This window comes from Emydura macquarii, unplaced genomic scaffold, assembly GCF_026122565.2.
Source record: "Emydura macquarii macquarii isolate MOO-44397 ecotype Brisbane River unplaced genomic scaffold, CSIRO-AGI_Emac_v2 contig_2768, whole genome shotgun sequence".
Taxonomy (NCBI): domain Eukaryota; kingdom Metazoa; phylum Chordata; order Testudines; family Chelidae; genus Emydura; species Emydura macquarii.
The window spans coordinates 28,750,082-28,776,121 of record NW_027132905.1 but is presented as its reverse complement, the minus strand read 5'-3'; the positions used below and the strand labels follow the sequence as shown (position 1 = coordinate 28,776,121).

Sequence of the window (26,040 nt, the reverse complement as noted above, 5' to 3'; positions counted from 1 at the left end):
CCAAACACCCACTGCATTTTGGAATGGCACATCTGGACATCTACTTCCAAACCAAAACAATCTGCCTAATGTACATATGAATGTACACCACACTTAGAACCATGGTATCTGAGACCCCATCAGAGAGTCCAAGAGCTGCTGTAGAAACATTGGCTCAGCTGGGTGGCACTTCCTATCAGACTTGATTAGCTGATTAGTGCAGTCTATAATTCACTCCGTTTATGAACTAGTCAGTTACACTATAACTCAGCTCTCCAATGGCTTCACAAAAGAGCTGAGAAAAACTGCTATGTGTTAGGAAAGGCTGATCTTTCCCCATGCGATGCCACGCATAATTAATGGAGTTAATATATTATCTTTAAAAACACAGCTCTCATTTCTTTCACAATCAGCGGCCAATAACTGTGGTTATAGATTGACTCCATGAACAATGTCTGGTGTATTGACTAAAGTCCTCTCCACGACCATAAAAAGGCGTCACTCTACAAAGTCCTCTTGTCCCTTGGAGATCCCAGTGCCACTCTGCAGGAGAATGGGGAACAGTTCGGAAGATTTGTCTCAAACCAAGGTGAACATGTTGTTTGCTATTACCGTATTTTTCACTCCCTCCCCTTCCCTCTCCCCAAATGCATCAATTTCCTTGCTTACGTGTTTGATGTAACTATCTGAGAAGTGGGGGCAGGCTATCTGTGTTGGTTGTTACAAGGGGAGGGGAGAATAGCAGCAATTACAGGTTCTTTCCAGACGTTAAAGGCAACTTATTTGCTCATTCTTGGAAACCAGATTTCACAAAGTGCTTCACTTTGGATTGCCTGATTAAACAGGAGTCCTCCCATGACTGCATCTGGCTTAGAAGCAAAGTGGAAGCAATTCGGCCCACAGTGGGGGGGGGAGGGGTGTGACTCCACCGTGCCACTCAGGAATGAAACACATGACATCAAATAGTGACTTAATAGAACGAATGCGGTTCAAGTGATGCCCTTTTGTCGCTGTTGTTTCCCCTCCTTGGTTATCTCCTGCCTCACCATGGGCAGCTCTGCCCTTTAACATGGCACAGGAAACCCTGGCCGCTCCACTAGGTGTTTGTGCAGCTTCTGTGACTCAGCAAAAGGCTTGGGACTCAGATCAGGCAGATTCTTCAGTCAGGTCCCAGCAGAGAAGAGTGTCCAAGATCTGGGCCCCAGAGGGTAAGAATCACAGATGGAGAAATGGGATCTGAGAAACTGAGGGCTTGTGGGTTTTTTCTCAAGTAAATTTGCAAGGAACTTGGCTTTCTCTTGTGAGGGCTGCTGTAACATAGGGACATGCTCTTTACGGCTGAGCACGTGCAGCTGCCACTGAAGAGATTGGGTTTGAAGTGCAGTAAGCACACCACAGCAGGCTCAGCCCCTTGCAGGATTGGACCCATACTGCAGGAGATTTAGTGTGACTCTTTTACAATGCGATGTAGCATTTAGTCAAGAGCCACCTTCCACCATAGGTGCTGAAGTGGTTTCCATCATATTCAGGGCTTACAGTTTGGTTCAATGGCTCTCAGCATCGCCACTATACCCTTTGTTCCAGTGCCCTGCGTGGGGGCGAGCAGTGTGAAAACACTAGTGTATTCTATAGCTATGATCCCAAACCTGTTCGTGTTACCAGTGAGGGGAGAGTGGTCTGAGCACCAAGAACTCCTGGCTGCTAATCTCAGCTCTGACACCAACGTAGCTGGTGATTTTGAGCAAGTCAGTTACCCACTCTCTGCCTCAGATTTCCTAGCTGTAAAGGAGGGGTGATGGTCACTGCTGTCTCAGCGGGTGTGCTGAGGTTTAATTAGCTAGTGTTGTCTCTGAATGTGCTATGCAAGTGGTGATGATGATGTTGAATCCATTCATTTATTTATATAGCTCTGTAAGTGCCATTTGATTGCTCTGTACTGTACCTTTGTGTCTCTATGGCCTGACCTACACACAGACTGGTACAGCTATTACAGTTAGGGAGTGTGACTTTTCACTGATATAGTTAGCCCGGTACCACCCCTAGCGTGGATGCACTTATAACAGTATAAAGGTGCCTCATACCAGTATTGCTCATTCCCCTTCCTGTAAGGGGACTGGTATAAGCACATGTATATTGGTTTAATTGCATCCACACTGGGCTATTGTACCCCTTTAACTACACCATTATAATACCATGTTAGACCCATATAGTTCAAGCGGTACAACTTTGATAAAACCTGATCGACTCAGCTTCAAGGTTAGCAGCCGTTGTGTGAGCAGAGCTGCTGCAGCATATCACGGAGGAGACACACACACTGTGCTCTCATTGAGATGTTCCGTTTGTTCTGTCTCTCATTGCTGCTCCCTGTAATGTCAATCAAAGCCACTCAGACTGGAAGGTGGTGGTCGCTCTTTGCGTGGGGAACACAGACCGATTCTTCGCTCTTCTCCAGTGCTGTGGTGTGCCTTTCTGGGTTTCCAAAACAAACAAGCTGCTTTCAGCTACAGCCACCAGCAGGGTGGAGAGTGGCATTTTTTCAGTCAGTGCGGGTTGTTCTACACTATGATCTTTTATTTTTCGGGTGATGGTGCTCCAGCCACCATGTTCCCATGGAGCAGTTTCTCAAAGCAGTGACTTACTTTGTCTTCCATGTCCCTCGGGGAAATGCAGAATGGAAATGCAGCTTCTGCCTGGCACGAGGGGGCCCCCGAAATCATCACCGAGAATTCATACAGAATGGAGCCAGCGAGTGAGGACAAGGTGAGACCAGCGCTCTCCTTGGATGCCAGACAGCGGAGACTGCTATAGCTGAGGGGTGGGTTCACTGTTCCATGAGGGACTCAGCTGAGCCCTGAGTGAGGGGCAGCGTGACTCGTGTCTGCACTGCCCAAAGACCAGGCTGGGATTCAGGGAATCACAAACTGGCTCCTTTGGCTCCATGGAAGAGGTGACCTGTTCCAGCCCTTTACTTGTCGCACATTACTGCTAGCTCAGCTGTGCTAGCTGGCATGCTGTGGGGATGCCGAGGCTCCACCCACCCCTTCCTCACCCAGCTGGGTGCAAGGGAGGGCAGGGGCCCCACAATCGCTGCCAACCGCGGTGCAGGCAGCCATCACAGGGGAGGAAGGGGGCACTGCAGGCGTATTGAGCACGTCACAGTCTGCCTCTAAAAAAGTGACGCTTCTTGTTTTTAAAGCTCATTGTCGGTTTGTTCCACCCCATCTCCCTGTCTCTCTGTGTTCCCCCCATACCCCCGGCTCATGTAGCAGCTGGCCTGTCTCAGCACCCCACCACTGTTAGGGCCAGATCCAAAACCCCTTGCAGCAATGGAAAAACTCTCCTGGAGTGCACCAAGCTTGGTGTGAGAGCCTTCTCCTCTGCAGCCACTGTTCTCTGCAGCAGCCCTCCTGCATCCTGCTGACTCGCAGGGTATTTCTGATCTCCCTGGAGAGCCTGTCCCTTTCCCCTGCCTCCCCTCTCTGAAATACAAACACTAAGGACATTGCAAAAAGTGGCAGATTTACCACAGTTCTTTTTTTTTTTTTGCTGTTGTTCTGTGACTTTCCCAAAGTTAGGGAAGTTTTGCAAAGGATGGAGTTAAAAAGGGCAGGAAGGGATGGGGGCAAAATAACCCCACATGTTGTCATTCTACTTCACTCAATGGCAAAATGGGGGGAAGGAATAACAATGTGACCTTTTCACAGGTAAAGAAACTTCACTTTTTGAAAAACTGAATCGACACACAAAGATGTTGCTTAATTTCACTGTGAAATTTTCCTGTGAAAGATGGTAAAAAAAATGATCAAAAGAGTTCAAATGGAATTTTTCACCTAGGGATGGGGAGGGAGGTGAGGATAGATATTTTGACCAGCTCCAATTGTGAGAGGATAAAATCACTGGAACTGGCAACACTAGAGAAATGTCCTGGGCCTCCAGGAGCACTGGATCTGGGCTGTGATGCCAGAGGTTTTGAAATAGCAAAGGAGCTTTTCTCTGGATCTTGGCAACTGTTCCTGGGCCTTCCGGGGATTAGAGTCTAAGGCCAAAAGGGACCATTCTGCTCTCCTGTACGGCAAAGCTTCCAGAGAACCCAGGCAGTGAGTCTTGCATCTAGCCCACCATTTCTGGTTGAGCTGTAGCATCTCATTTAGAACCAAGTCCAGCCTAGATTGACAGACTTCAAGTGCTCAGCACCATGTCCCTAGCTCAAGTGAGCCAATGGTTGATTACCCTGACTTAAACATCAGCCCCTTATTGCTAGTTTGTACTTGTCCAGTGTCAGCTTCCAACCATTGGATCTGTTATGCCTTGTTCTGCCCTCTGCTGTCAGAAATCTCTTCCGCACGTAGGTACTTGTAGACCATGATCAACTCACCCCTTAATTGTCTCTTGGCTAAATGCAATAGACTGAGCTTCTTTAGCCTTTCATTATAAGGCAGGCTTTGCAGACACCACATCATTCTTGTGGCCCTTTTCTGAACCCTTTCCAATTTCTCCACATCCTTTTTGACATTTGAACAGCTGAACTGGACCCTGTATCCAGATACAGGTTCCCTAATGCCATGTACAAAGGTAACAGCACCTCCTTATTCCTGCTTGATACTGCCCTGCTCACACATCCTAGCATCATGTTCACCCGTTTAGCTACAGAATTGCACTGAGTGCTCTGGTTCAGTTGCTCCTAAAGTCCTCTTCAGCATCACTGCTTTCCAGGGTACCAGTCCTCTTTCTAAGTGTGACCCGCCTTCTTTGTCCTTGGCATTTGACTGCATCAAAAGGCTTGTTGTTCCAATGAGCCCAGCTTACCAAGCGATCCAGGGCGGGTCTGGATAACTGACCTGTCCATCTCTCCACCCGTTTGCATGTCATCAGCCCATCTTACCAGCCCCAACTTTATCCATCCTTCCGGAGCACTGAGAAAGATGTTGAATAACGTTGGGCTGAGACCAGATCCACAAGGGACCCCACTAGAAACAGAATGTTGCAGGGGGTTTAGGGATCGCTGGCCTCTCCCTTCTATGGCAAAAACCCTTAAGCAGAAAGGCCCTGATCAATAATCAGGAGAGCAGTTCTTCCCTCTGGATTGCACCAAACCCTTGTGCACAGCGTTCCTCGGGAGAGGAGACACCCAGCCGCTAGCCTCCCCAAGACACCCCCAGCGAGGCCTTTGCCCCTGGCATGTGACAGTCAGACAACGAGCATGTGCTTTGCCCAGTGGTACCCTAGAGCCTTAGGAAATGGTTGGCAAAGGGCCAGCAGCTGTAGAAACTCCCAGATAGCGCAGGGGGTAACACTGGGTCAGAGCCAGGCCCAGATGACAGATTCTGGGTCCTGATCACTATGGAAATTGAGGGGCCCCGACCATCTTCCTTCAACTACAATTCCGCTCCAACTGCCTGCCCCAAATTCCCCTCCCACCCCACATATACCCCAGCGAATCTTCCACCGACCCCCACACATCCCAGCAGCCTTGACCTACATCCTGCTCACTGCAGGCCCCAACATCCGCACACTCGCCCCAGCCCCTCACCCACCGCCCCGGGGACTTTCTTGGCCACCGGCATCCCCCCAGTGGCTCAGCACCCCGCTCCCATCCCAAGCTAAGGCAACTCCCTCCTTGCCCGGCTCCCCTCGCACGCCTTACCCTCGCACAGCCCTGCACTCTCCGGTTTGGCCCGGCCACCCCACCTCCTCTCACCCTGACGGAGGGGCGCCCGAGCCAGACTGGAGAGTGTGGTGCTGTGACCTGGGGTTTGGTCTGGGGGTGTTTCCGGTGGGTGGGGCCTGCTTGGGCCAGTGCATGCTGGGTAATCTGGGCCTGTGCTGAGCACTGGCCCTGGGAAGGTGTGGCTAGTGGGAATGGCAGCACAGTGGAGCCTGAGGCTTCAGGGAGCTGGAGAGCCCGGTTCTGGGTCTGAGAGGTGACACCCAGGACCGCGGGAAGCTGTTCAGTCGGCCCCGGGGTGGGTTTACACGAGTGGGGAGCGAACAGGTTACTTTGTCCCTCCATCCTCCCCCATGCTGGAGCCAGGCAGAATTGAACTGGAGAACGCAGCCCCTTCGCCTGCTAGCGCCCCTCACCGTCTGGAAGGGGCAGGAGGGGGGGGCAGTGTGGGAGTGCCCCTCTCTCCCCCCGGCTGGGGGCATGGAGTGGGGTGAACGCTGCACTGGTGGCAGAGCTGTTGCTCCGGTATGGGCTCCCAACCAGGCCCGTGTGAGCCAGCCAGGTTCCCGGTTGGGGCTCCAACTCCTTCCAGCAGCCCGAGTTGGGGCTCTCAGGACAGATTGGACGCGTATGTTACTCCAAGGCAGCCAGGGTATGTGTCTCAAATGTCCCTGCCCCAAGCAATCGCTTCAGAGACCAAGTTCTGAGGGAGCCAGGAAATGCGGTCGCATTTTATCTCTGTCAAGCTTCTCAGCCCAGCCTCCAACCTCTGCTCTGACCCTGCCGGTGCTGAAATCAGCCTTTCTCCATTCTAGTGCCAAGCCACAGGCACAGGGAGGGAGCAGAAAGAATTTGACATGATCTATAAGATTGAAGACGTGCCCCCATGGTACCTCTGCATTCTGCTCGGCTTTCAGGTAAGGAAGGAGGAGAGATCAGCAGGCACCGCCCTGCTCCCAGCACCCCTGTTATGTTCATGACACAGACACAGAGAAGTTAAGGTATTCTATGGTTTTTAATCTGTCTGGAGGGTAGCAGTGTAACACCACTTTATGTCTTATAATCCGGACCCTTACCAACACAAAGAACCAAAACCAGAGAGAGAAAAAACAGGCTGCTCCCTAAAACAGGCACAAGTCACCATCTGGTGCAAACTGACTGAGGCGTACATGCTTCCCTACAGCACCCTCTAGCCTGCAAGCAGGACCAGGCCACTACTGAACACTTAAAATGATTGCTGTACAATTTTAATACAGCTTTCCCTGTGTCACATGCCCTTGCATGTGACTCTGCATTTCGGTCTCATTAGCTACAGCAAGAGCAAATCACCAACACTCAGAGGTCCAGCACAAGGCAGTGGCACCACTGAACTCCCAATAAAGTGGGACTTAAGCGGGGCATTGGGATTTAAGCAGTGCCACTACCTTGTGCAGAGGCGAACTTAACTCTCCCTGGGAATGGAGGTGAGACTCTGCCCTGTTCTCAGATCCACCTGATGACCCTAACCAAGGACTCCTTCCCCTTCCCTGCTCCAGCACTATCTGACCTGTTTCAGCGGGACGATCGCTGTCCCATTCCTCCTGGCAGAGTCCCTGTGTGTGGGAAAGGACCAATACACGGTCAGCCAGCTCATCGGCACCATCTTCACCTGCGTTGGGGTCACCACACTGATCCAGACCACGCTGGGGATCAGGTAGGTTGCACCCTCCGGCAGTTGTTCCCCAAGCTTCCTTTTCTTGCCTGCTCCCTGTTGAGATGTTGTACAAGAAACTCTGTGCACGTGGTAGAGAAATGGGCGATTGCAAGTGAGGCTTTTTCTTCTTGCTCATCCAGACTCCCTCTGTTTCAAGCAAGCGCGCTTGCCTTTCTGGTTCCTGCTAAATCCATCCTCGCCCTAGAGAAATGGAAATGTCCCCCAGAAGGTAACTGAAGCGTTGTTACTCCCAGGTCAGTGGCTTCTCCAAGTGCAGCCCTTGTAAATAAGGGCACAATGGGGTCATAGAGTTTAAGGCCAGAAAGGGGCCACCAGATCATCCAACCTGACCTCCTGCATATCAGGCCAACTTCCCCCCTCCCCCACAGCCCTGCACACTAATCCCAATGACCAACATGAGACCAAGACATTACAGCCCACAGGAGATGAAACTAGCATGGACCATGCACACAAAACAGGAGGGACCAAGGAGCACCAGTACCTGTGGCCCCTGCAGTGGAACCGATTCAGGGAGAAATACCCAGAGGATCCTGGTCAGTGACCTGTCCCCCACACTGCAAAGGAAGGTGAAAACTCCCCATGGTCATGGCCAATCTGACCTGAGGGGAAATCCCATCCCGACCCCAGCGATCAGTTAGACCCTGAGCCTGTGAGCAAGAACCACCAGCCAAGCGCCTGAGCGAGACTGCTCAGTGCCACCACCGAGCTCTGCCCCACCCGGTCTGCCCACTAGTCCACAGTCCTCTCCTCAATGGCTGACACGCAGTTCTCAAGAGGCAGCATGGTCTAGTGGGTAGGACACCAGCCCAGGAGACCTCAGCTCTGTTCCCTGCTGTGTGACCTTGAGCCAGTCCCTTCCTCTCGCTTTGCCTCTGTTTCCACTCCCCCACTTGTCTATTTAGAGCATATCTACACAACGAATGAAAGTGTGATTCCGGCTGGAGTGGGCAATGGGGGCACAGGCTGCAGTGCGGGCTAGCCACCCCAGTACAAACCCACCAGGGATCCTGGGTATGCACCTGGGTTGCTGCTCCGTGCCACTGCGTCTCCATGGCTATTGTTGCTAGTGCTGGGTAGCTGCAAGCTCGCCCAGATACGCCTACCTGTGCTCTAATCCCCCCTTCACCTGCAGGGTAGACATATCCTTTGCCCGACAGCGCTTTGGGCCAGGGATTGACCGTGGGTACATAGTGCCTAGCACAACGGGGTCTCTAGGCGCTACAGTCATCCAGCTAACGAATGCTCTGCTGCAGCCTTTCCAAGGGGCCACCTGGAGCCTGGTTTTCAGCAAGGAGTGCCTGGGGCCTGGCCCGACTCAGCACCCTTCATCTTCCAGACAGTTTCCAAACCTAGGTCTCATTCCCCCCTGCATAACCCGCTGGATTTCAAGGGAGCTACACCAATGTAAACAGGACTAGTGGATCAGGCCCGTTAGCTAACGAGCCTGCCCTGAGCCCCTAGGGGCAGGGCATGGAGTGCTGTCATCCCAGCCTGTCTAACATCCTCGTTTTGTGTCTTAGAGGAGATCTACGGCAATTGGACGTTACCACTGAACACGTCTCACGTATGGCACCCAAGGATGAGAGAAGTAAGCTGTCATCTGTGCGCTGCCAGGGGAATATGCGATTCAGGGGCAAGGCCAGCCCTGGGGACATGTCTCACCAGGGAATAGGAGAGAAGAATCCACCCAGATAAACACCCAGCTTGCTTACATCTCAGCCACATTAGGGCCATGCAGCTTCATGCTTACGGCCTCATCAGTGGGGTAGTGTTAGCACTGCAGCCTCCTCTCCTGGGTGAGATTCAGCCCTCTGCAGGGGGCCTGTGCAAAGTATAGGCACCACTTCCATCCCATGCATTTCCTCCTGCTTCTGCACGCATGTCCAGCCAAGGCGCACAAGCCGAGTGCCCTCCAGGTGACTCTAGCCACAGTTGGGTGCATTTGACTGGCCACTGGGAAATACCTTCCAACATATGCCAGGCCAGTGCTCAGAAATGCCCATAGCACCATAGTTGTGAATGGTGCTGGTGCTGTTTCAGTGCAGAGCAATGGACAGGAAACAGTGCTTATTACTTAGGACACTGGCCTAGGATGTGGGAGACCAGTGCTGAATTCCCTGCTCCACTGTGTGCTGCCTGTGTGACGCTGGACAAGTCACTCAGTCTGTCTGCCTCAGTTCCCAGCTGTGCAATGAGGCTAGTGTTGCCCTAGCCCACGGGACTGTGGTGAGAATAAATACATTGAAGGTTTGGGAACCGCTTTGAGAACTACTGATGGAAAAGGCTATGTCAGAACAAGGTATTATTATTAACAAAGGTTGATCTGATAGATGAAGAGATTCATAAGTGACACCATCCTCCCTCAGCCTGGGCAGCTTCCATGTGCAAAAGAAACCAGTGTTGGATGGGCTATAACCCCCCTGGTTCCAGGGCATAAGCCAGCCTCGAACTATGGAGAGCAAGGAGGAATTTGCCCTTGGGGTAGGTTTCCCAAAACAGCCCACTATAGGACTCCCTGGGAGCAGCTGATGCTGGCCCCAGCTGGAGACAGGATCCTGGATTAGATAGACACCTGGTCTGATCCCATGTAGCAATGCCTGCGTTTGTTGGAAGGCAGACATCAGACAGCGCTGCCTGCTGGGAAGTAGGTTAAAACCCTGAAAATGTAGCTCACCGCTGGGCTGCCTGGCCAGGGCGGAGAGTTTCAGAGTTGCTGGGTTTTATAACGTGTAAAATGTGGTTGTTCTCTGGTGCTTTAACCTTCTAACAGAACAAGATAACTGATTTTACAGCAGCTATGAGAGTTCTGGTTCTCCCCCTGCACTCAAACAGGAGAGGCATTGTCAGTGGCCTCCCAACCATCATCAGCCTGGAACAGCTGGGGGCTCCTGGGATTATTCAGTAGTTGGCTTTATTTTACCCCAGACACGTTTTATGTATTTTTAGTCGTTTCCTCTGCTTATAAACAGGATGCAGCCATTTGGAATTGCTCATGCATGATATTGAGTGTTCCCTTAAGCTGCTCAACCCAACCGTCTCTGACTTGTGAAGAGCAAGAGATGGACAGATGGATGGATGGATATATAATGATTGGATGGATGGATGGATATATATATATAATGACTAGTTGGATGGACAGATGGATGGATAGCTGAATATATATATATATATATATATATATATAGTTGGATGGACGGATAGACAGATGGACATATAATGACTGGATGGATATATATATATAACGTCTAGTTGGATGGATGGATATATAATGACTAGATGGATGGATGGATGGATATTCCCCTTTCCCACCCCCACACAAGGATCTTCCATGGTTTATTTCTTCCCCTCCCTCAGTGATGGATATTTCCCCACCAGAACATCACTCCCTGTGGACAAGGGCTCCACCCTTCTCTCTCTAGACCCTATAGATGATGGCCAAGGTGCTCCCTGCCCATGTGCAGTAGAATGTGCTGCCTCCACAGCCCCAGGGATGAGGCCCGGGCTCAGAAGCCAAGGTCAGAGTAATGCCAATGCTATTAGGCCTCCAGACTCACCCTCATCTGTGGCACCTGCATGGGCAGAGGAGCCTGGTGGCACATGACAACTCTGTGCGGACCATGTTTGACATCTCTACACCTCATGTGCTTTTCCCCCCTTTTGCGCCATAGATCCAAGGGGCGATCATCGTGTCCAGCCTGGTGGAAGTGGTGATCGGGCTTGTGGGGCTGCCAGGAGCACTGCTCAGCTACATTGGACCTCTCACCGTCACTCCCACCGTCTCCTTGATAGGACTTTCAGTCTTCCAAGCTGCGGGGGACCGCGCAGGATCGCACTGGGGCATTGCAGCACTGTATGCTCCCAGCTTATCATACAGCAGAAGGCATAGAGACCAGCCACTAACAGAGTGACATGCAGCTAGCACTTAGTGTCACTCTCATGGGGACACCTGCTGCAGGGGTGCATATGTGGAGGCAAAATCTGGCCCTTAAGCTCGAAAGTTACCCCCAGCTCAAGGTTAAATGCCATCCCCAGACGTATTTTCTGATTGCAGTGTGCTTTGTCCTATAGACCCGAGCCTGCTCTAACTGAAGCCAATGGGAGTTTTGCCTACGTTTGCACCTTTGATATGGCAAACGGATAGTGCCACCCCTTGTAACTTACAGAAGTTGGTTTTTCGTAATCAAGATCACTTGATAATGAGTATTCAGGACAAAAGTGAGGTAAAGGTTGAGGGGGAAGAATAGGTGGCTTTTGTCACTGCTTTGCTGAGATTTTAATAGGATGAAAGGTTCACGATCTGTCTGATAACTAATCTGTCTATGTGTCTGTCTCTCTTAGAAGCATATAGGGTTCCAGTCACCACAGTATTCAAGTACCAGAGCTGATTGAAAATACCATGGGAAATTCCAATATTTTAACCTGCGTTTTTGTCCCAAATTAAGATAAAAAATTTAAATATCAAAAATTTTGGCAGAGCAAAATGTTTTGAAAAATAGAATTTTCTTTGTGGAGTGAAAAGTTCCAAAAATTTTTTATTTGGAAATGTCAGAATGTTTTGGATCAGTTCAACATGAATCTGTGTGTTCCTGAGCTGCAGCAGTGCCTCATGGGAGTTGTAGTTCAGGTGCCTCATTCCCCCATTTGCCTCTATGCGCCAGGGTCCCTGGCCAGACTTCATCTCCTATGATGCATCATGGTCATGGGACTCCCAAGATGCACGAGGCAGTTCAGGATGAAGGGAAACCTATGATGCATTATGGGGGATGTAGTCCAGCTAGGAAATCAGGCCAGTAGAAGAAAACGAGGGGCACGAGGCACCCAAATTACAATTCCCATGAGGCCTTGCAGCAGCTCAGGCAAACACATATTGAACTGATGTGAAACATAACACTTTCATTCAGCTCAACAAACCAAAATGGTTTGATTCAGCTGGACTTGATCTAAAACAAAATGTTTTGATTTGATTTTCCAAGTGGAAAATGCAAAAAATGCAGTAAAATTGAAGTTTTCCCATGGAAAATCTTGATTGTACAGTGACTGCATTTTCCTTGGAAAAACCATTTTGACAGAAAATTCCTGACTAGCTCTATTCAGCCCCCAATACATTGGGCTGTTCTAGCCCATCTGCTGAATAGTGGCTTACTCCAGACAATCACATGTAGGTGAGGCAAACACATCACCGGGATTATCCCTCACCATTAATTTATGACACATCTTCTCAGAAAACAAAAGCAACTGTTAACTCAGCAGACACAAAAGGATGAGTGAAGAAATTGGCCACTGGTAACCGCAGGCATGTATGCCACACCGGCATGGACTGTATGTTCTCATTCTCATACACCAGGTCGGTTCTTCTGATTTCTGCATAGCCTAAAGGAGACTGGTTTGCATGGACTGGCCCATAACTGGTTAAAACCATTTGGGTTCAAATACATTATAATTATTTATGGTAGTTCCCAGGAGCTCCAATCATGGACCAAGCTCCTGCTGCGCTAGGTGCTGTACAAATGCAGAAAACAAAAGGTGGCCCTCAAGAAGTTCCCCTTCTGCATTTCCTAGGGATGTCCTAATGGCTCTTTTTCTCTTTTCAATAGATCAATTTTTCTGATTGTTTTATTTGCCCAGTATCTACGGAATGTAACCTTTCGACTGCCTGGGTACAAATGGGGGCAAGGATGTACTGTGTTTAGGCTACAGATCTTCAAAATGTTCCCGGTACGGACAATCTCTCACACAGCTCAGATGTCTGGGACAGCTAAATATCCAAGGGTTTCAGACCTGTGAAAGACACTTCTATGAACTACCTAGTCCTGTTAGCACTTGCAGCTGGGCTGGAAATACAGACAGCATGGCCGTGACTCTGCCATTTTAGCACTAAGTGCTGGCCAGAACCTAGAAAGCAGAAATACTTGGAAATGTGAAATAAATGGGGAAAAGAGAGGAGTTAATTGAACTTTTCCAGATTTCAAAATACTGTCGTGGCTGGGTGAGTGTGCGGGTGTCACCACTGCCCTCTAGGGTATGGACTGGGTACTATTCCACTGTGTGGCATGGTCCTGCTACAGCTAGGGGCTGAAAGAGATCCTTCTTCAGGGCCTGACTTGTGGGGTTGGATACACTAAGTTCTCTCCCTGCTGCTGCCCTGCCATTCTCAGTGGTCCCACAGCACAGGGGTCGCTGTGCCCCCCAGGTGGGCACTGAGTTCTTAGCGTAGATTGTGGGCGGGGAGGGAGGGGGGCGGTTGGATTCTGTGGTGGGCAGTTCTTGCTGTACTTGGAGCAGTTCTCCCATCTGGTTTCCTGGGGGGGGGTTGCTGCTCTGTGTGCCTCGGAAGCAGTAATGTTACGTGTGCCTCTGATTTTCATCCCCAGATCATCCTGGCCATCATGGTGGTGTGGATGCTGTGCTATATTTTAACTCTGACAGATGTTTTCCCACGCGACGCTGAGGCGTATGGCTACAAGGCCAGGACTGATGCCAGGGGGGAAATCATGTCAATTGCACCCTGGTTCCGCCTACCATATCCTTGTGAGTAAACGGCAGAGTCTTTCGTGACTGTCTGTCCAATCACGAGGGAGCAGGAAGGGTCTGTGCATCAGTGTACACGTTTCTGTGCGATGCACAAGTCGGGTTTGCGTCCCGTCAGTGCACTTGCCAGCCCAGTTTGCAGGACACTTTTGCATGCCTCCGCAGGCCAGGCAAGGAACTAGGGCTTCTTGCTCCTGCTCAGTATAGTAAACTGAGCTGCAGGATTCATCCCGCTTGCTCTGCTACCCATACTGGAGCTTAAACTGAGTATCTATCTATTTATTGGTATGTATGTTGGGGGAGGGATCTAGGGTCTTGCAGCTTTCCCCACTGTCCCACACTTGTGTCTGAACTACCCAGGTCACCAGGGCCAAGGCCATGTCCGTGGTGGGCTTTGTGAGAAGCGTTGTGGGATGAGCAGCCTGTGCCTGGCACTTTGAGCTGGGCAGGGTGTGTGCCGGAGCCCATACGAGTACAGCTCCGCAATTGGCCGGGCTTGGGATGCCCAGGGCAGCACACAGACATGCTGGCTCATCCCTCGTTCGGCTTTGCCCCATGCAGGTCAGTGGGGATTGCCCAGTGTGACGCCGGCGGCCGTGCTAGGAATGTTCAGCGCCACCCTGGCTGGCATTATCGAGTCCATCGGGGATTACTACGCCTGTGCCCGGCTGGCAGGGGCACCAGCACCACCCATCCACGCCATTAATAGGTACGGTTTTGAGCAGCTCACCCATCCCTCTGCATCCTGGACATGTTGGGCCAGGAGCCCCAGGGTTTGCTCCACGGAGGACAATGCCTGCTGGGCAGCAGTGGGTGGGAGTCGGTATACCTGGTTCTAGTCTTGTGTGCTGGCCAAGCTTGCAAATGCCCCACGTTTGGCCCCTCAATCACTCTGGCCTGACTTCCTAGGGGCTGAGCACCCAAAGCACTCACGCGTTCAGCTAGAGCAGCAGGTTCAGCACCTTGGCACTGGAGATGCCTGACCACAGCTGCGAGTGCTACCTTTTGGCACCCAAATTTGACAGTGTCAGCCGTCACCAGGCTTAACTCAGCCTCCCCAGGGGGGTAACTGGGACAACGTTCCTCCTCTCCCATGTTTGTTGAGCTATATACACTATGTGGATGCCCTGTGCACGAGCAGGAGAAACTCCCCAGGCTTTGTGCCAGGCCGGTTACAATACGGCTAGGCCTGCCGTGGCTAGCACTGGCCATGGCCCTCTCCACCACAGCATGGCAATCGCTAGCCAGCTGTGGAGGGCAGTGTGTGCCACACCACCTCCCTCACAAGGGAGCAGGAGCAGCTGGCTGGAAATTCTCCCCCCACAGCCCTGCCCCATCTGCACCCCCTCCAGTGCAGGCTGTGTCTGCCACACACAAAGTGCCCCTGAGCGCCCTCACGCATCTCTGCCATCTCCCAACGCTGCACTGAGAGCTGTCGCTGCCACAGGAAATCTCTTGGGTTGGCTTGTCTGTTTCCAGAGGTATTTTTACAGAGGGGATCTCCTGTATCATAGCCGGCTTGCTGGGAACAGGCAATGGCTCCACATCCTCAAGCCCCAACATCGGCGTTTTGGGCATCACAAAGGTACCATCCAGTGATCTTCTTTTGGACATCTCCCCGCTGTGCTGAGTCAGGTGGGATCGCTGCAAAACTCTCGGTACCTGGACAGATCAGCTGGAGCCCAGACAGATACCTGCCTCTTGCCTGGGCTGCAGAGAATAACATTATCTTCCACTGGCTTTCCGGTTATTTTGTGGGTGCAACAGGGGGTGCAGGGTTCAGTCTTCATGGTCTGGGTCTCTGGTTCCATAGACACCATGGCCCAGGTTTTCCCTGATGATGTAGCCCCTCTCTGATGCTGTTCTTCTCTAAACCATGCAATACTTTGCCCTTGGGGTTTCTACAGCCAACACAGAGCTAGCATAAAAGGTCTCTCCAAGGTGATGGACTGGGGAAGCAAGGGATCAGGAGGAGAGATAACAGCGCATAGAAGCTGACACAATTTAGGGCAACTTCAACTTCAGGGCTGCTCTAAATTGTACCCAGGGCGTCCCTGAATTAGGGAGGTGCTGTGGAGGCTTCAGGCCATTTTGTGTGCCCAGTGTAGAAAAGACAGAGCAGGGAATCTGGCCTACTCTTTCTCTCAAAATGCACCAGCCGAGCAGCTCGGATCAGCTGTGAGTTGGTAGCCCTTGATCTGCTGGGTCGGGAGGCAACTGGTGAAGCGTTCTCAGCAGCCAAACCACCGTTCTGGAATTCACGCCCCATCTGGGCCCAACAGAGCCTGAGACCCAGGTTATTGCAGGGTCTATCTGGTCACTTATGCCAGCTCTGGGGCCCTTCCTGTAGACTGTGTTTAAATAAGGTGTGTCCTTTCTGTGTCTGTAATAGCCCCTCTGTGACACTGCTCTGGCAAAGAGAGGGCAGCCTCTTCTGCCCCTGAGACCTGGGGCCCTCCTGGTTCCACTTGCCTCACAGGTAGCGTTGCCTTCTGTCCTTGGGCCCCTGCCAGTAATGCTAGCTATCTATGGTGCTTCTCTGCCCCCGCCTGTATCTGAGCTCCTCCCACTCACCCCCACAACTCCCCTCAGAGGTGAGGGGGTCCCAGAGCATGGGCTGCAGCCCCTGCCCGGAAATCAGCACTGCAGTTAAACAGCCCCACAGCCTGAGCCCCACGAGCCCAAGGCTAGCCGTGAGTTTTTAACTGTAGACACACCCTTGCTTGCCCTGGCTAATTGCCGTTGGATCGAGGTCAGGGCGTCCGGAACACACGAGAATTTTTGTGTCGATTTTACAAAAAACAGAGGCCGTGAAATCAAAAATCTGAGAGAGAACCATGACCAGGGCTGGCTGCCCCCTATGGAAAACATCCTTAGGCCTGCCTTCAGGGTCCAAGGCAGCGATTTAGAGAGCTGCCATCCTCCCGCATGAAGATGAAAAGAGCTAGCAAACCGAGGCTGCTATAATTCATGAGGAGAAAGAGGACACTGGCTAAAAGGGAAGGGAGGTGGTTTGCAGTCAGGGCACAGCCTGGGATTTATCGGGCCCAAGTTCCCTTTCTTGCTCTGTGACAGGCTTTCTGTTACCTTGCACCAGCCCCCTCAGGTCCCCGGCACGGAAATGGGGATAAAACATCCCAGGAACTTGGCAAGGCTAAGACTGGTAAAGTCCTTTGAGGAAAGATGCTGTAGAAGGGCTTGGGCTTGCTGGTGTTACACAGCCATTGAGAGTGCGCCATTAAAACTATAACTAATAGTGCCACGCCCTTAGCGAAAGCTCTGACTCACCAGTCGCCCCCTGTGAAACCAACCATCTCACCTCTTTCATTTCTGACACAGCTTGCCCCACTGAGCAGGGAGTGAGGCGATCTGGGTTCGCAGCCATTGACCTGCTGGCCGACCTTGCGCACAAATCACTTCATTTCACTGTATCTCAGTTTCCCCAACCCCTCTATTGAGTGCTAGCTGTCAGGGACTTGCTGGTTGGCTTCCTGTTGGAGGAGAAATCAGTGCCAGAGTCTGGGTAGATTGTCAGTGCCACGTGCTTGTTTAGATATAACGCTCAGTCCTTGAACGGAGCTCACAGACAGCACCCAGAAAAACCACGTTCAGGAATCTCACCCCAAACTGCAATATCTGGTTCCCAGGGCATAACGCTGCCTCGAGTATTCCCTCTATGTCAGAGAGAGTAAGGCAAACAGCAGCTCTCTTCCTGCTTGCAACAGCTCCCCCAACAGAAACTGCATTGCAAACCTACCACCACCACAGCAGTTCTTCACAGCCTGGGCCCTTGTTTGCATGCTAAGAAAAGGAACTGGTAAAGCTATGGAGATGTCTGCACAGCAGAAAAACCCTGCAGCAGCGAGTCTCAGAGCCTGGGTCTCCAAACTCAGCCTTGCAGGGCTCCCACTACAGTGCTAAAATAGCCTTGTGGCCCTTCCCACTCAGACTGGAGCGCAGGCTCTGAAACACATCCCCACCCTCCCTAGGCTTCATAGTCTGAGCTCCAGGCCTTGTGGGAATGGCTTTGTAGACCGAGTGCTGTAGACCCAGGCTCTGAGACACTGCTGCAGGGTTGACTTTTTTGCTATGTGTCACAAAGGCATCTGGTATCTCCCACCAAAACAATCCTTACCTCCTTTGGAAAGTGTTTGGAGGGCTATGGATGAAGAGTGCTGTATAACAGCTAGGACTTATCAAGCATGGAACGACACTGGCCAATGTGCCTCACCTTGCTGCTGGTTTTTCTCTCCAGGTGGGCAGCAGAAGAGTGGTGCAGTATGGAGCAGGGATCATGCTTGTTTTGGGAACCATCGGCAAATTCACGGCTCTGTTCGCCTCCCTCCCAGACCCTATCCTCGGAGGGATGTTCTGTACATTATTCGGTAGCGTATCTATAAATACAGGGTTATACATTTAATCAGCAGGGTATCAGGCCAAACCTGACATCAACGTGCAATGCTCTTAGCAATCGTTTTCCTCCTATAGTAATGTCAGTTTGATTGGACTAAGAAAGCGACTTGCAGAGTGTCACGCTAGCTGGAGTGGCTCACGACGTGACTGCCGATCTCAGGGCAGACTGTCAGAAAACAGGGCAGCTGCTGGTGGTGTGTGCTAGAATTAGATGTCAACCAACCAGTGACAACTCTGGACTCCTGGATCATTAGACCAGTCTTACCATGGAGTCATAGACTGTTCCCTTAGCCTCTCCAGTTTATTTTGCCACCCAGACAAACTGGACTTTGTGATAAAATGATTGCTTACACCAAAAATCACATCACATTTGGGTTGCTCCCAGTCCCAAGAGATCAGTCAATTACGCCAGATCAACTGTTACTCTAGATCTTACACCAAAGACAATGCTGGTAGCCAATCCTATAGTAAACTAACTAAAGGTTTATTAGCTAAGAAAAGGGAGTGAGAGTTGTCGAGAAGTTGAAGCAGGTAAAATATATGCCCAGGTGAGTCACAATTTGTAATTCCAAATGGTGGCAGTGATGTAATAAATTGCCAGTTTCCCGAAAGTCTTTTTAAGGTACCCAGATTGTCTGTGGGCATCTCTGCTTTGCATCTGGTATGCTTTCCTGTAAGAATCCAAACAGTCCAGAGATCCAGGATCTTTCCTTGAATCCATTCTTATAGCTTCTTCTCACAGAAAACCGACTGACAAGTATCACTACACACATGGGCTTTTCCTTTGATGATGGAGAGTGAAGAATGCATTCGGGGTCTTTGACCTCCGATCATCACACACAATGACCACTTGCTTTGAAATTAGCACTTTTTTTCTGTTAAATTCTCCATTTGCATTCCACACGGCTTCTTTCTCATTTGATGGGTTATTTAGTTACAGGTGTATACACAATGTACATGTTTGCTATTACATTATAACAGGCTACAGATAAGTGAGAACAATGCAAGTAAAATCCCATTAGTTTTCATTAAGTTGAAACACCAACTACACTCTTCTACATTTAACAATCACTTTGATCTACATTAATACACAAGTGAATTGGCCTTGGGCTCTGGCATGAGCTGGCATCTGATCTGACAGAACTTGCTCAAGGCTGAGATTTGCAATGCTGCCTAAAAGATTGGTATGCCCAGTGCCCATCAAAATTGGCTGTGAAAATCTCAGTTTAAACTGCTTGCTTTCCTTTCAAAATCAGTTACAGGGAACAATCTCAAAGATTCAAAATATTTGCAGCTCCATAGCATCACTGGGATAGGAAAGTTACAGATGCACAGATACTGCATTCCAGGATTCAAGTTTTCCTCTAAACATAAGAAACGCTATTATTAGTGAGAGCTATACTTTTATCTGTTGACCCTAAGTGATGGGGCTACCAATGTATTATAACACACTTAGGCCTTGTCCATATTCAAAGTCAAATCAATGTCACTTTAAATCGGTTTCAGAAGTGAATTAGTTAAACCAGTGCATAAAACAGTTAATTCAATTTCAGGCTGGTTTATACTGATTTGGCTTAACTTGGTACAGAATCAACTTAAGCTAACCTGATATTAAACCAGATTTAAATCGAATTAAGAGCTTCCAGACAGGGGTTTGCACTGGTCTGACTTAGCTTCAGATCACACTTTGAAGCGTGAGCTACACTTAAAAGTTAAGTCAACACAGCTTAGTGGGCCAGGGGGTAAAGGAAAAAAATCACACCCCCGACAGACACAGCTGTGCTAATCTAACCCCCAGTGTAAATGCAGTGATGTTGATGGAAGCATTCTTCCATTGCCATAGCTACCATCGTTCAGGCAGGTGGTGTTTCTGCACCAATGAAAAAACCCCTTCTTGTCAATGTAGGTTGTGTCTACACTATGGGTTTATGCCAGCATAGCTACGGGGATGTAACTATGTCGGTATAGTTTCTATAGCGTAGACACACCCTTAGTTAAACCAGTGCAATTTTCAGTACAGACATCGCCTTAGTTAGTGGTACCTCATTTTTTGCCTCTCAATCCCAATGAATCAGTAGGTGGCCACATCAGCCTTGCCCAGAATGCACAGTTCCTGTGTGTCTGTAACAAGACTGAGCTTTCATTTGCAGGCATGATCACGGCTGTTGGCCTGTCCAACCTGCAGTTTGTTGACATGAACTCCTCCCGCAATCTTTTCATTCTGGGATTTGCAATGTTCTTCGGGCTGACATTGCCAAACTACTTGGATTCACGCCCCAACACCATTAACACAGGTATGTCTCGCTGGATGAAAGCCTCCAAACAGGCTTTATGTCCCTTACTAGCACTGCAGTAAATAAATTCCACTGAATTCTTGGCACCTACTAAGATAGGACTGTGGATCTCTTGGCCACTTTGCTAAAGTTTGGCAAAAGAGATGATCAATATTGCAATTCTTAATTATGGTGGGATGACATTGGGAATTGTATGTAGCATCCACAGGAATGTGGGGACATTTGGGGCTTTTGCCATGCTTCAAATTAGATCTAAACCCTAGTTAGATCACTTTTGTTCACAGCTGTTGGCCTCTTCTCCCTCTTGATATGTGCCTATAACTATGCTCAGCATTTCAATGCAGAGGGTGCTGTAAACTTGATTTTCTAGTAAAACAAAATGGGCACTGGGGTCCGAGATAATATATACATTGAGTAACTGGGCCTGAGATGCTCAGATAAGCAGAGTAAAGAGGGAAGGCAGGAAGGTAGATAGATGTCTTTGAATATCAATTGAATTTAATCTGGGCCCACAAACGCCTTAGTCATGATGTGTTGCCTCATGGCATCATTGGGGTTGTTAGGAAACATCCAGTGCTCCTTAAATACACACACTAGTCTTTACAGGTTTTTTCAGACAGACGATAGTAGCACCTAACCTAGTGCTCCGTGTTAAAAGGTGTAACATTCTGCATGTTTTGTAGGTGTTCCTGAAGTGGACCAAATATTAACAGTGCTGTTAACAACAGAAATGTTTGTTGGGGGTGGCATTGCCTTCATATTGGACAACACTATTCCAGGTACAGTCTTTGCAAGCTTTCATGACAAGGCCTTACATGCACTGGTACTGTCAGCGGCATGAGTCACTTGGTACATGGACGGTTGTGTATTGTATGATTTCAGTCCTGGCTGGAGTTATGCGAATTGCTGTTGGTGAACTAGTTTCTGGAAGAATCAAAGATTCAGTGTTGGGGTGTTTTAACTGTAGTTGGAGGTCGAGCAGGGTTTTTATGCATTAAGAAACTCTTTAGGGCAGGGGCTGTCTCTCTTTGAATAGAGTCTAACACAGTGATATTCAGATCTCAGTGATTCAGGAGCCAAATTAGCGATCAACATTACTCAAAAGAGTAGTGTGAATTCATTGTTTCATTTACTCTCTCTCTCTCTCTCTCTCTCTCTCTATATATATATTTATATATTATTCTCACAGCAAAATCATTGATCAAGTATTCTACAATTGGTTAATAACATATTAAAAGCATCCTGATTGATTATTAACAGACTGGCTAATAATTAAATCAGTGTTTTACTATTATGTGCTGCAAAGAGTCACGTAGACACATTAAAGAGCCATGTGCGGCTCGTGAGCTCCAGTCTGAGTATCACAGGCCTAACACAATAGGCCTAGTCTTGTTTGGGGTCTCTGAGTGCTACTGCAGTATAAACATCAAATAATAAGAGAAGCTTTTGGAGAGGAATCTATTGAGTAATTAATTCATTTGATGGGTATAATTGATCAGCCCTTTCTGTCTATCCCATCTCATACAATGACAACGAAGAGTGACTCAGTGAAATTAGAATACCATGTTTATACATAGGAGGAAATACTTATGTAGCACACACTCAACCTGTGGAACTCAGAACTGCAGAAAAACATTGGATCAAACACAATGGGCAGAGTTTTGGGTTGTTTTTTTTTAAAGGGTGGGATAATTTTACAAACACTAGTGACATTGGTAGCACTACAAGCTTGATCCTGCCATATTGCTGCATGCAGATTTCCCCCTAGAACTCATGATAATTTTAAGTGCAGCTCCCTTCCATTGATAGTAAAGTAATCCAATTTCATACTTCAGGTATAAAAGATAGGAGTGGTTTTTTCCCCTCCCTTTGTACAGCATTGAACAACTGTGGTGCATTTTTCTGTCTTCTTGGAAGCAGCAGGCACTGGCCCTTTCAGAGGGCAGGATACTAGCCTATATTAGTCAGTGCTCTGCTCTGCTACGGCATGGTCCTTTCTCCAGACAAGTGTTTGTGTGGAACTTGAGCCACATCCAGTGGCTTATTACTTTGAATGAGTAAGTTATTCAGTTATTTTGCTGTGCTAATGCTCAGGCTCTCTCGCTCTCCCCAGGGACGCAGGAGGAGCGTGGGCTGGTTCAGTGGAAGGCTGGAGCACATGCAGACAGAACCACAGCGGCAAATTTGAAAAGCTATGATTTTCCATTTGGCATGAGCATGGTAAAAAGGATCCAGTGGCTGAAGTACGTGCCAGTTTGCCCTGTTTTCAAGGGATTTAATTCAAGAATGAAACGGAATTGTGACACAATGGAAAACATACAAGATAACACAGGCAATCTGTTCGTATGTACAAAGGTCTAAAAAAGACTCCTGTAATGTGATAGACAAGTCATTCACTGCCAGTTAGGTACGATGTACTGCAGTTCTAGTCCATAGGTTATTGAAGGAAGGCTAGGGCAGGAGAGGTGCGTCAAACTGAAGAGTGGAGAACATGGGGGGCAGAATCAATTGATAGGGGTTCCCCCATAGTTTTGATTCGTGTCCTAATGGAATCTACAAAGGACAATATACCCTAGTTTGAGTCAACCATCTGTGCTGTATATTAGGTCTAAGCTTAGATGCTTACCTTGAGATAGCACCAGCCTCCAGTATTGCACATCAGGCTAGTGTGTGTCATTCTAACAAACTCAAAACTTCAAAGCAGCTGAACCAAAACAGCAGAGTTGGGGCTGGACTGACTTCAAACCACAAACTTCTGCAGTGTCCAGCTCAAACCAATTTAGGGTTAAAGATTTGTTCAAATTTTGCTCAGATTCACTGGAATGCTCATGAAACTAGCCCAAGCTTTATCCAGGTGAACTAGTCATGCTGAGTAATGAACTGCTATCCAGATACACTGAGCTAAAATCATTTCTGGTGTAACTCCATACATTTCAGCAGAATTATACCAGAAATTATTCTAGATCAGCACAGCCAACCTGCCCCATTTAATATGGTCACTATGGCATTTTTGTTGGGATAATGTATTTCACCATTTGATACATTAAAAGATATTCTAAATCACTCATTTTGAGTGTTTTTGTTGGCAGTGGAGAGAACTGCCCCTTATATTTGACTCAATTGTTCTGCAGCATAACTCTGGAAAAGTTGATGTTGGATAGGTCTGCTACATAGATCCATCCTTCCTATTGCCTGCTACATGAGTGTAAACTACCTTGGCCTTTGCCACTTTGCCATTTAATGGACTGTGTTAGGAAATGCAAACAATTAATAGTTAAGATTTGAGAGGTGCTAGTTAAAATTCTTGATCTGTCATGGATGGAGGCCTGTTAACAGCTCTCTGAATCTCTGATCCAATGGGTTGAGGTTCAGCAGAACTTTTCAGTTAGCGCACGGTCTGATGGATAGTGTTAATGTAGTGATGGGCTCCATACTCAGCAGTTCATGAGTCAAGCAGCATTTTTCCATCTTGTGAAGAAAGTTCTGCTAGACAAATGACGCACCATTAACAGCTGAGCACTTCCTAGTTTTCAATAGCTTGCACAAGTATAATTAGATCTTAAATAATGAATTATGCACAAATATGAATAAATAAGCTCATTTTCTGAGATGCATTGGCTCTAGCAGGCTAACAAGTAAACATTTGTGTTTGTGATATGAGAAATTGACTCTGAACACAGAATCAGATCAGTTGAATATTGCCTTCTTACCAAGTCACTTTCCAGAATTGCCTAATGGGAAATTTCTGCCAGCAACCATTACTAAGTCATACCTGTGAACACATCTCCCTATAAAACAGAACACACAAGCACTGCAGTTTGACTGGACTGAATATGGGTATGTTTAATGCAAGAGTGATCCCTCTCTGGATCTTGATGAAGACGTTAACACCAAAATGCAACTTGTGACTGGACATGCAAGTGTGCCAGAGCTCTTTTACTGAGGAATGATAGGATGTTAAAGGGGAGGGTCTCTATCTGACTGACTAGAAACACACCCAGGAAACACCCACCACCCCATCGAACAAAATTGAGTCATTAAGAAGCCTCTCATAGTACATACTTAGTTAGCTTTTTTCTGTTGCCCAAGTCATTTTAAAGATTCTTGGTTGAATCATTACTATGTGACTAGTAGGCTCCTACATATAGTGTATGCAAGTGATAGCATTTTGCCGTCATATGCCTCCATCGTATCACATCTCAGAATGTAATCAAGTCTGGGCTCACTGTGGGTTTGGAGACCCTTCCAAAGATAACTAAGGCTGGAAGAGGTACAGTCAATACAGGAGCACTATTCTGGAGTGAAATCCCCTCCCCCCCTAGCCTGAGAGAGAAAAAACCCTAGTGGTATAGCATTTCATTTTTTGTACTTCTCACTCAACATATTTCATGTTCACCTAACATTTGACCCTGGAAACATTAAGCTCTAATTTTAATCTGTAAAGGAAAAGAAAGAAGGAAAGTGATGAGAACATGAGGGTTTTTGTTGTGTACCTTAAGAAATCAGCTACAGGCCAGACTGGAAGTGTATTAGAAAGGGGAATGGATATTCCTTGGTAATTTAGGAAGGGACATGCCTAGTGGATGGAACCAGCTGTCATTAGCTGTTGGAGAGGGCAGTGGGTGGAGTTTGAGGTTAGCAGGGCCTGCTTTGCTAGAATCTAAACATCTTGAAAATGGGCATGGCCTCTAGTAGTATGGATTTATGCTTGACTATCAAGCTCACCTCTTTTCCCCATAACCTCCAGAGCTGAATCTTCTAGGTGGTGGTTTCTCATTCCAAAAGTAGTAAATATTAAAGCTGCTGATCAACACTGCAAATGGGTGCTTATTCATTACCAAATACCAGTGTATGAATAAATTATTCAACATGCCTAAAATCAGAACAGGAAGCAATTTAATAGATTTGAATGGAAACAATGCTTCTAAAATAAAATATTGACATTGTCAAGAGCACATATAAAGTAGAAGGATAGAAAGGATCTGGATTCATCACAAAAAGTCAGCTTCGCTGGATACTTTAGCATTAAGTGCACCATTAAACAAAGCTACTTGAGTTAGGATCCACTGCTATTCTGCCAATAGATTGACCTTATCCACTGTAGCCATAATGATGATTTAAGTCCCTTTCCAGTGTCTTCCAATAGCTTTTCATTATCAGAAGCAGTCAGGTGCAACTGGTCTTTGACACCCAAAAAATTGCAAGACTCAGATTGTGCCATAAAAGCTTCTGGAAGGCTCAGTTTTAGGAACAGTGCTTCAAATGGTGCCATGAGTTAGGCCCTGTCTACACTATGATTTACAATACTGCAAGCACTGATGGAGTTGAACTGCTGTTAGTAGTAGTGAGAAATGTACCTACAGGAAGATAGTCAAGGAAATGCTAGTAGGAAGAAAGGAGAAGTAAATCGGATACCACTGTCAAGTCATCATTTTGGACTAGCTTGT

At 48.3% G+C, this 26,040-nt stretch overlaps 1 protein-coding gene across 3 annotated transcripts; it reads left to right on the top strand.

Moving 5' to 3' along the window:
- Positions 1–493: 493 nt before the first annotated feature.
- SLC23A1 (solute carrier family 23 member 1) lies at positions 494–26,016 on the top strand. 3 transcript variants are annotated; one of them, XM_067566806.1, is made up of 16 exons: positions 494–568; positions 2,650–2,739; positions 6,460–6,561; positions 7,180–7,337; positions 7,478–7,566; positions 7,727–7,891; positions 8,879–8,946; positions 11,027–11,208; positions 12,953–13,073; positions 13,730–13,886; positions 14,448–14,595; positions 15,366–15,471; positions 18,142–18,271; positions 20,450–20,593; positions 21,277–21,372; positions 22,707–26,016. In XM_067566806.1, the coding sequence occupies exons 1-16, from the start codon at positions 533–535 to the stop codon at positions 22,952–22,954; spliced, it is 2,040 nt and encodes a 679-aa protein (XP_067422907.1). In that variant the 5' UTR covers positions 494–532; the 3' UTR covers positions 22,955–26,016. The 3 variants fall into 3 exon arrangements, 2 of the variants coding, with proteins under 2 accessions (XP_067422907.1, XP_067422908.1); XR_010923394.1 differs by lacking the exon at positions 22,707–26,016 and having other exon boundaries at positions 15,401–15,471; XM_067566807.1 differs by lacking the exon at positions 7,727–7,891.
- Positions 26,017–26,040: the final 24 nt, after the last annotated feature.

Excerpts from the sequence above, each read along its gene's own strand:
- SLC23A1 (XM_067566806.1), top strand. The coding sequence starts at position 533 with ATGGGGAACAGTTCGGAAGATTTGTCTCAAACCAAG. Across the intron at positions 8,947-11,026 it reads GGCACCCAAGGATGAGAGAA|ATCCAAGGGGCGATCATCGT; the intron begins GTAAGCTGTCAT and ends TTTGCGCCATAG. Across the intron at positions 21,373-22,706 it reads ATTGGACAACACTATTCCAG|GGACGCAGGAGGAGCGTGGG; the intron begins GTACAGTCTTTG and ends CGCTCTCCCCAG.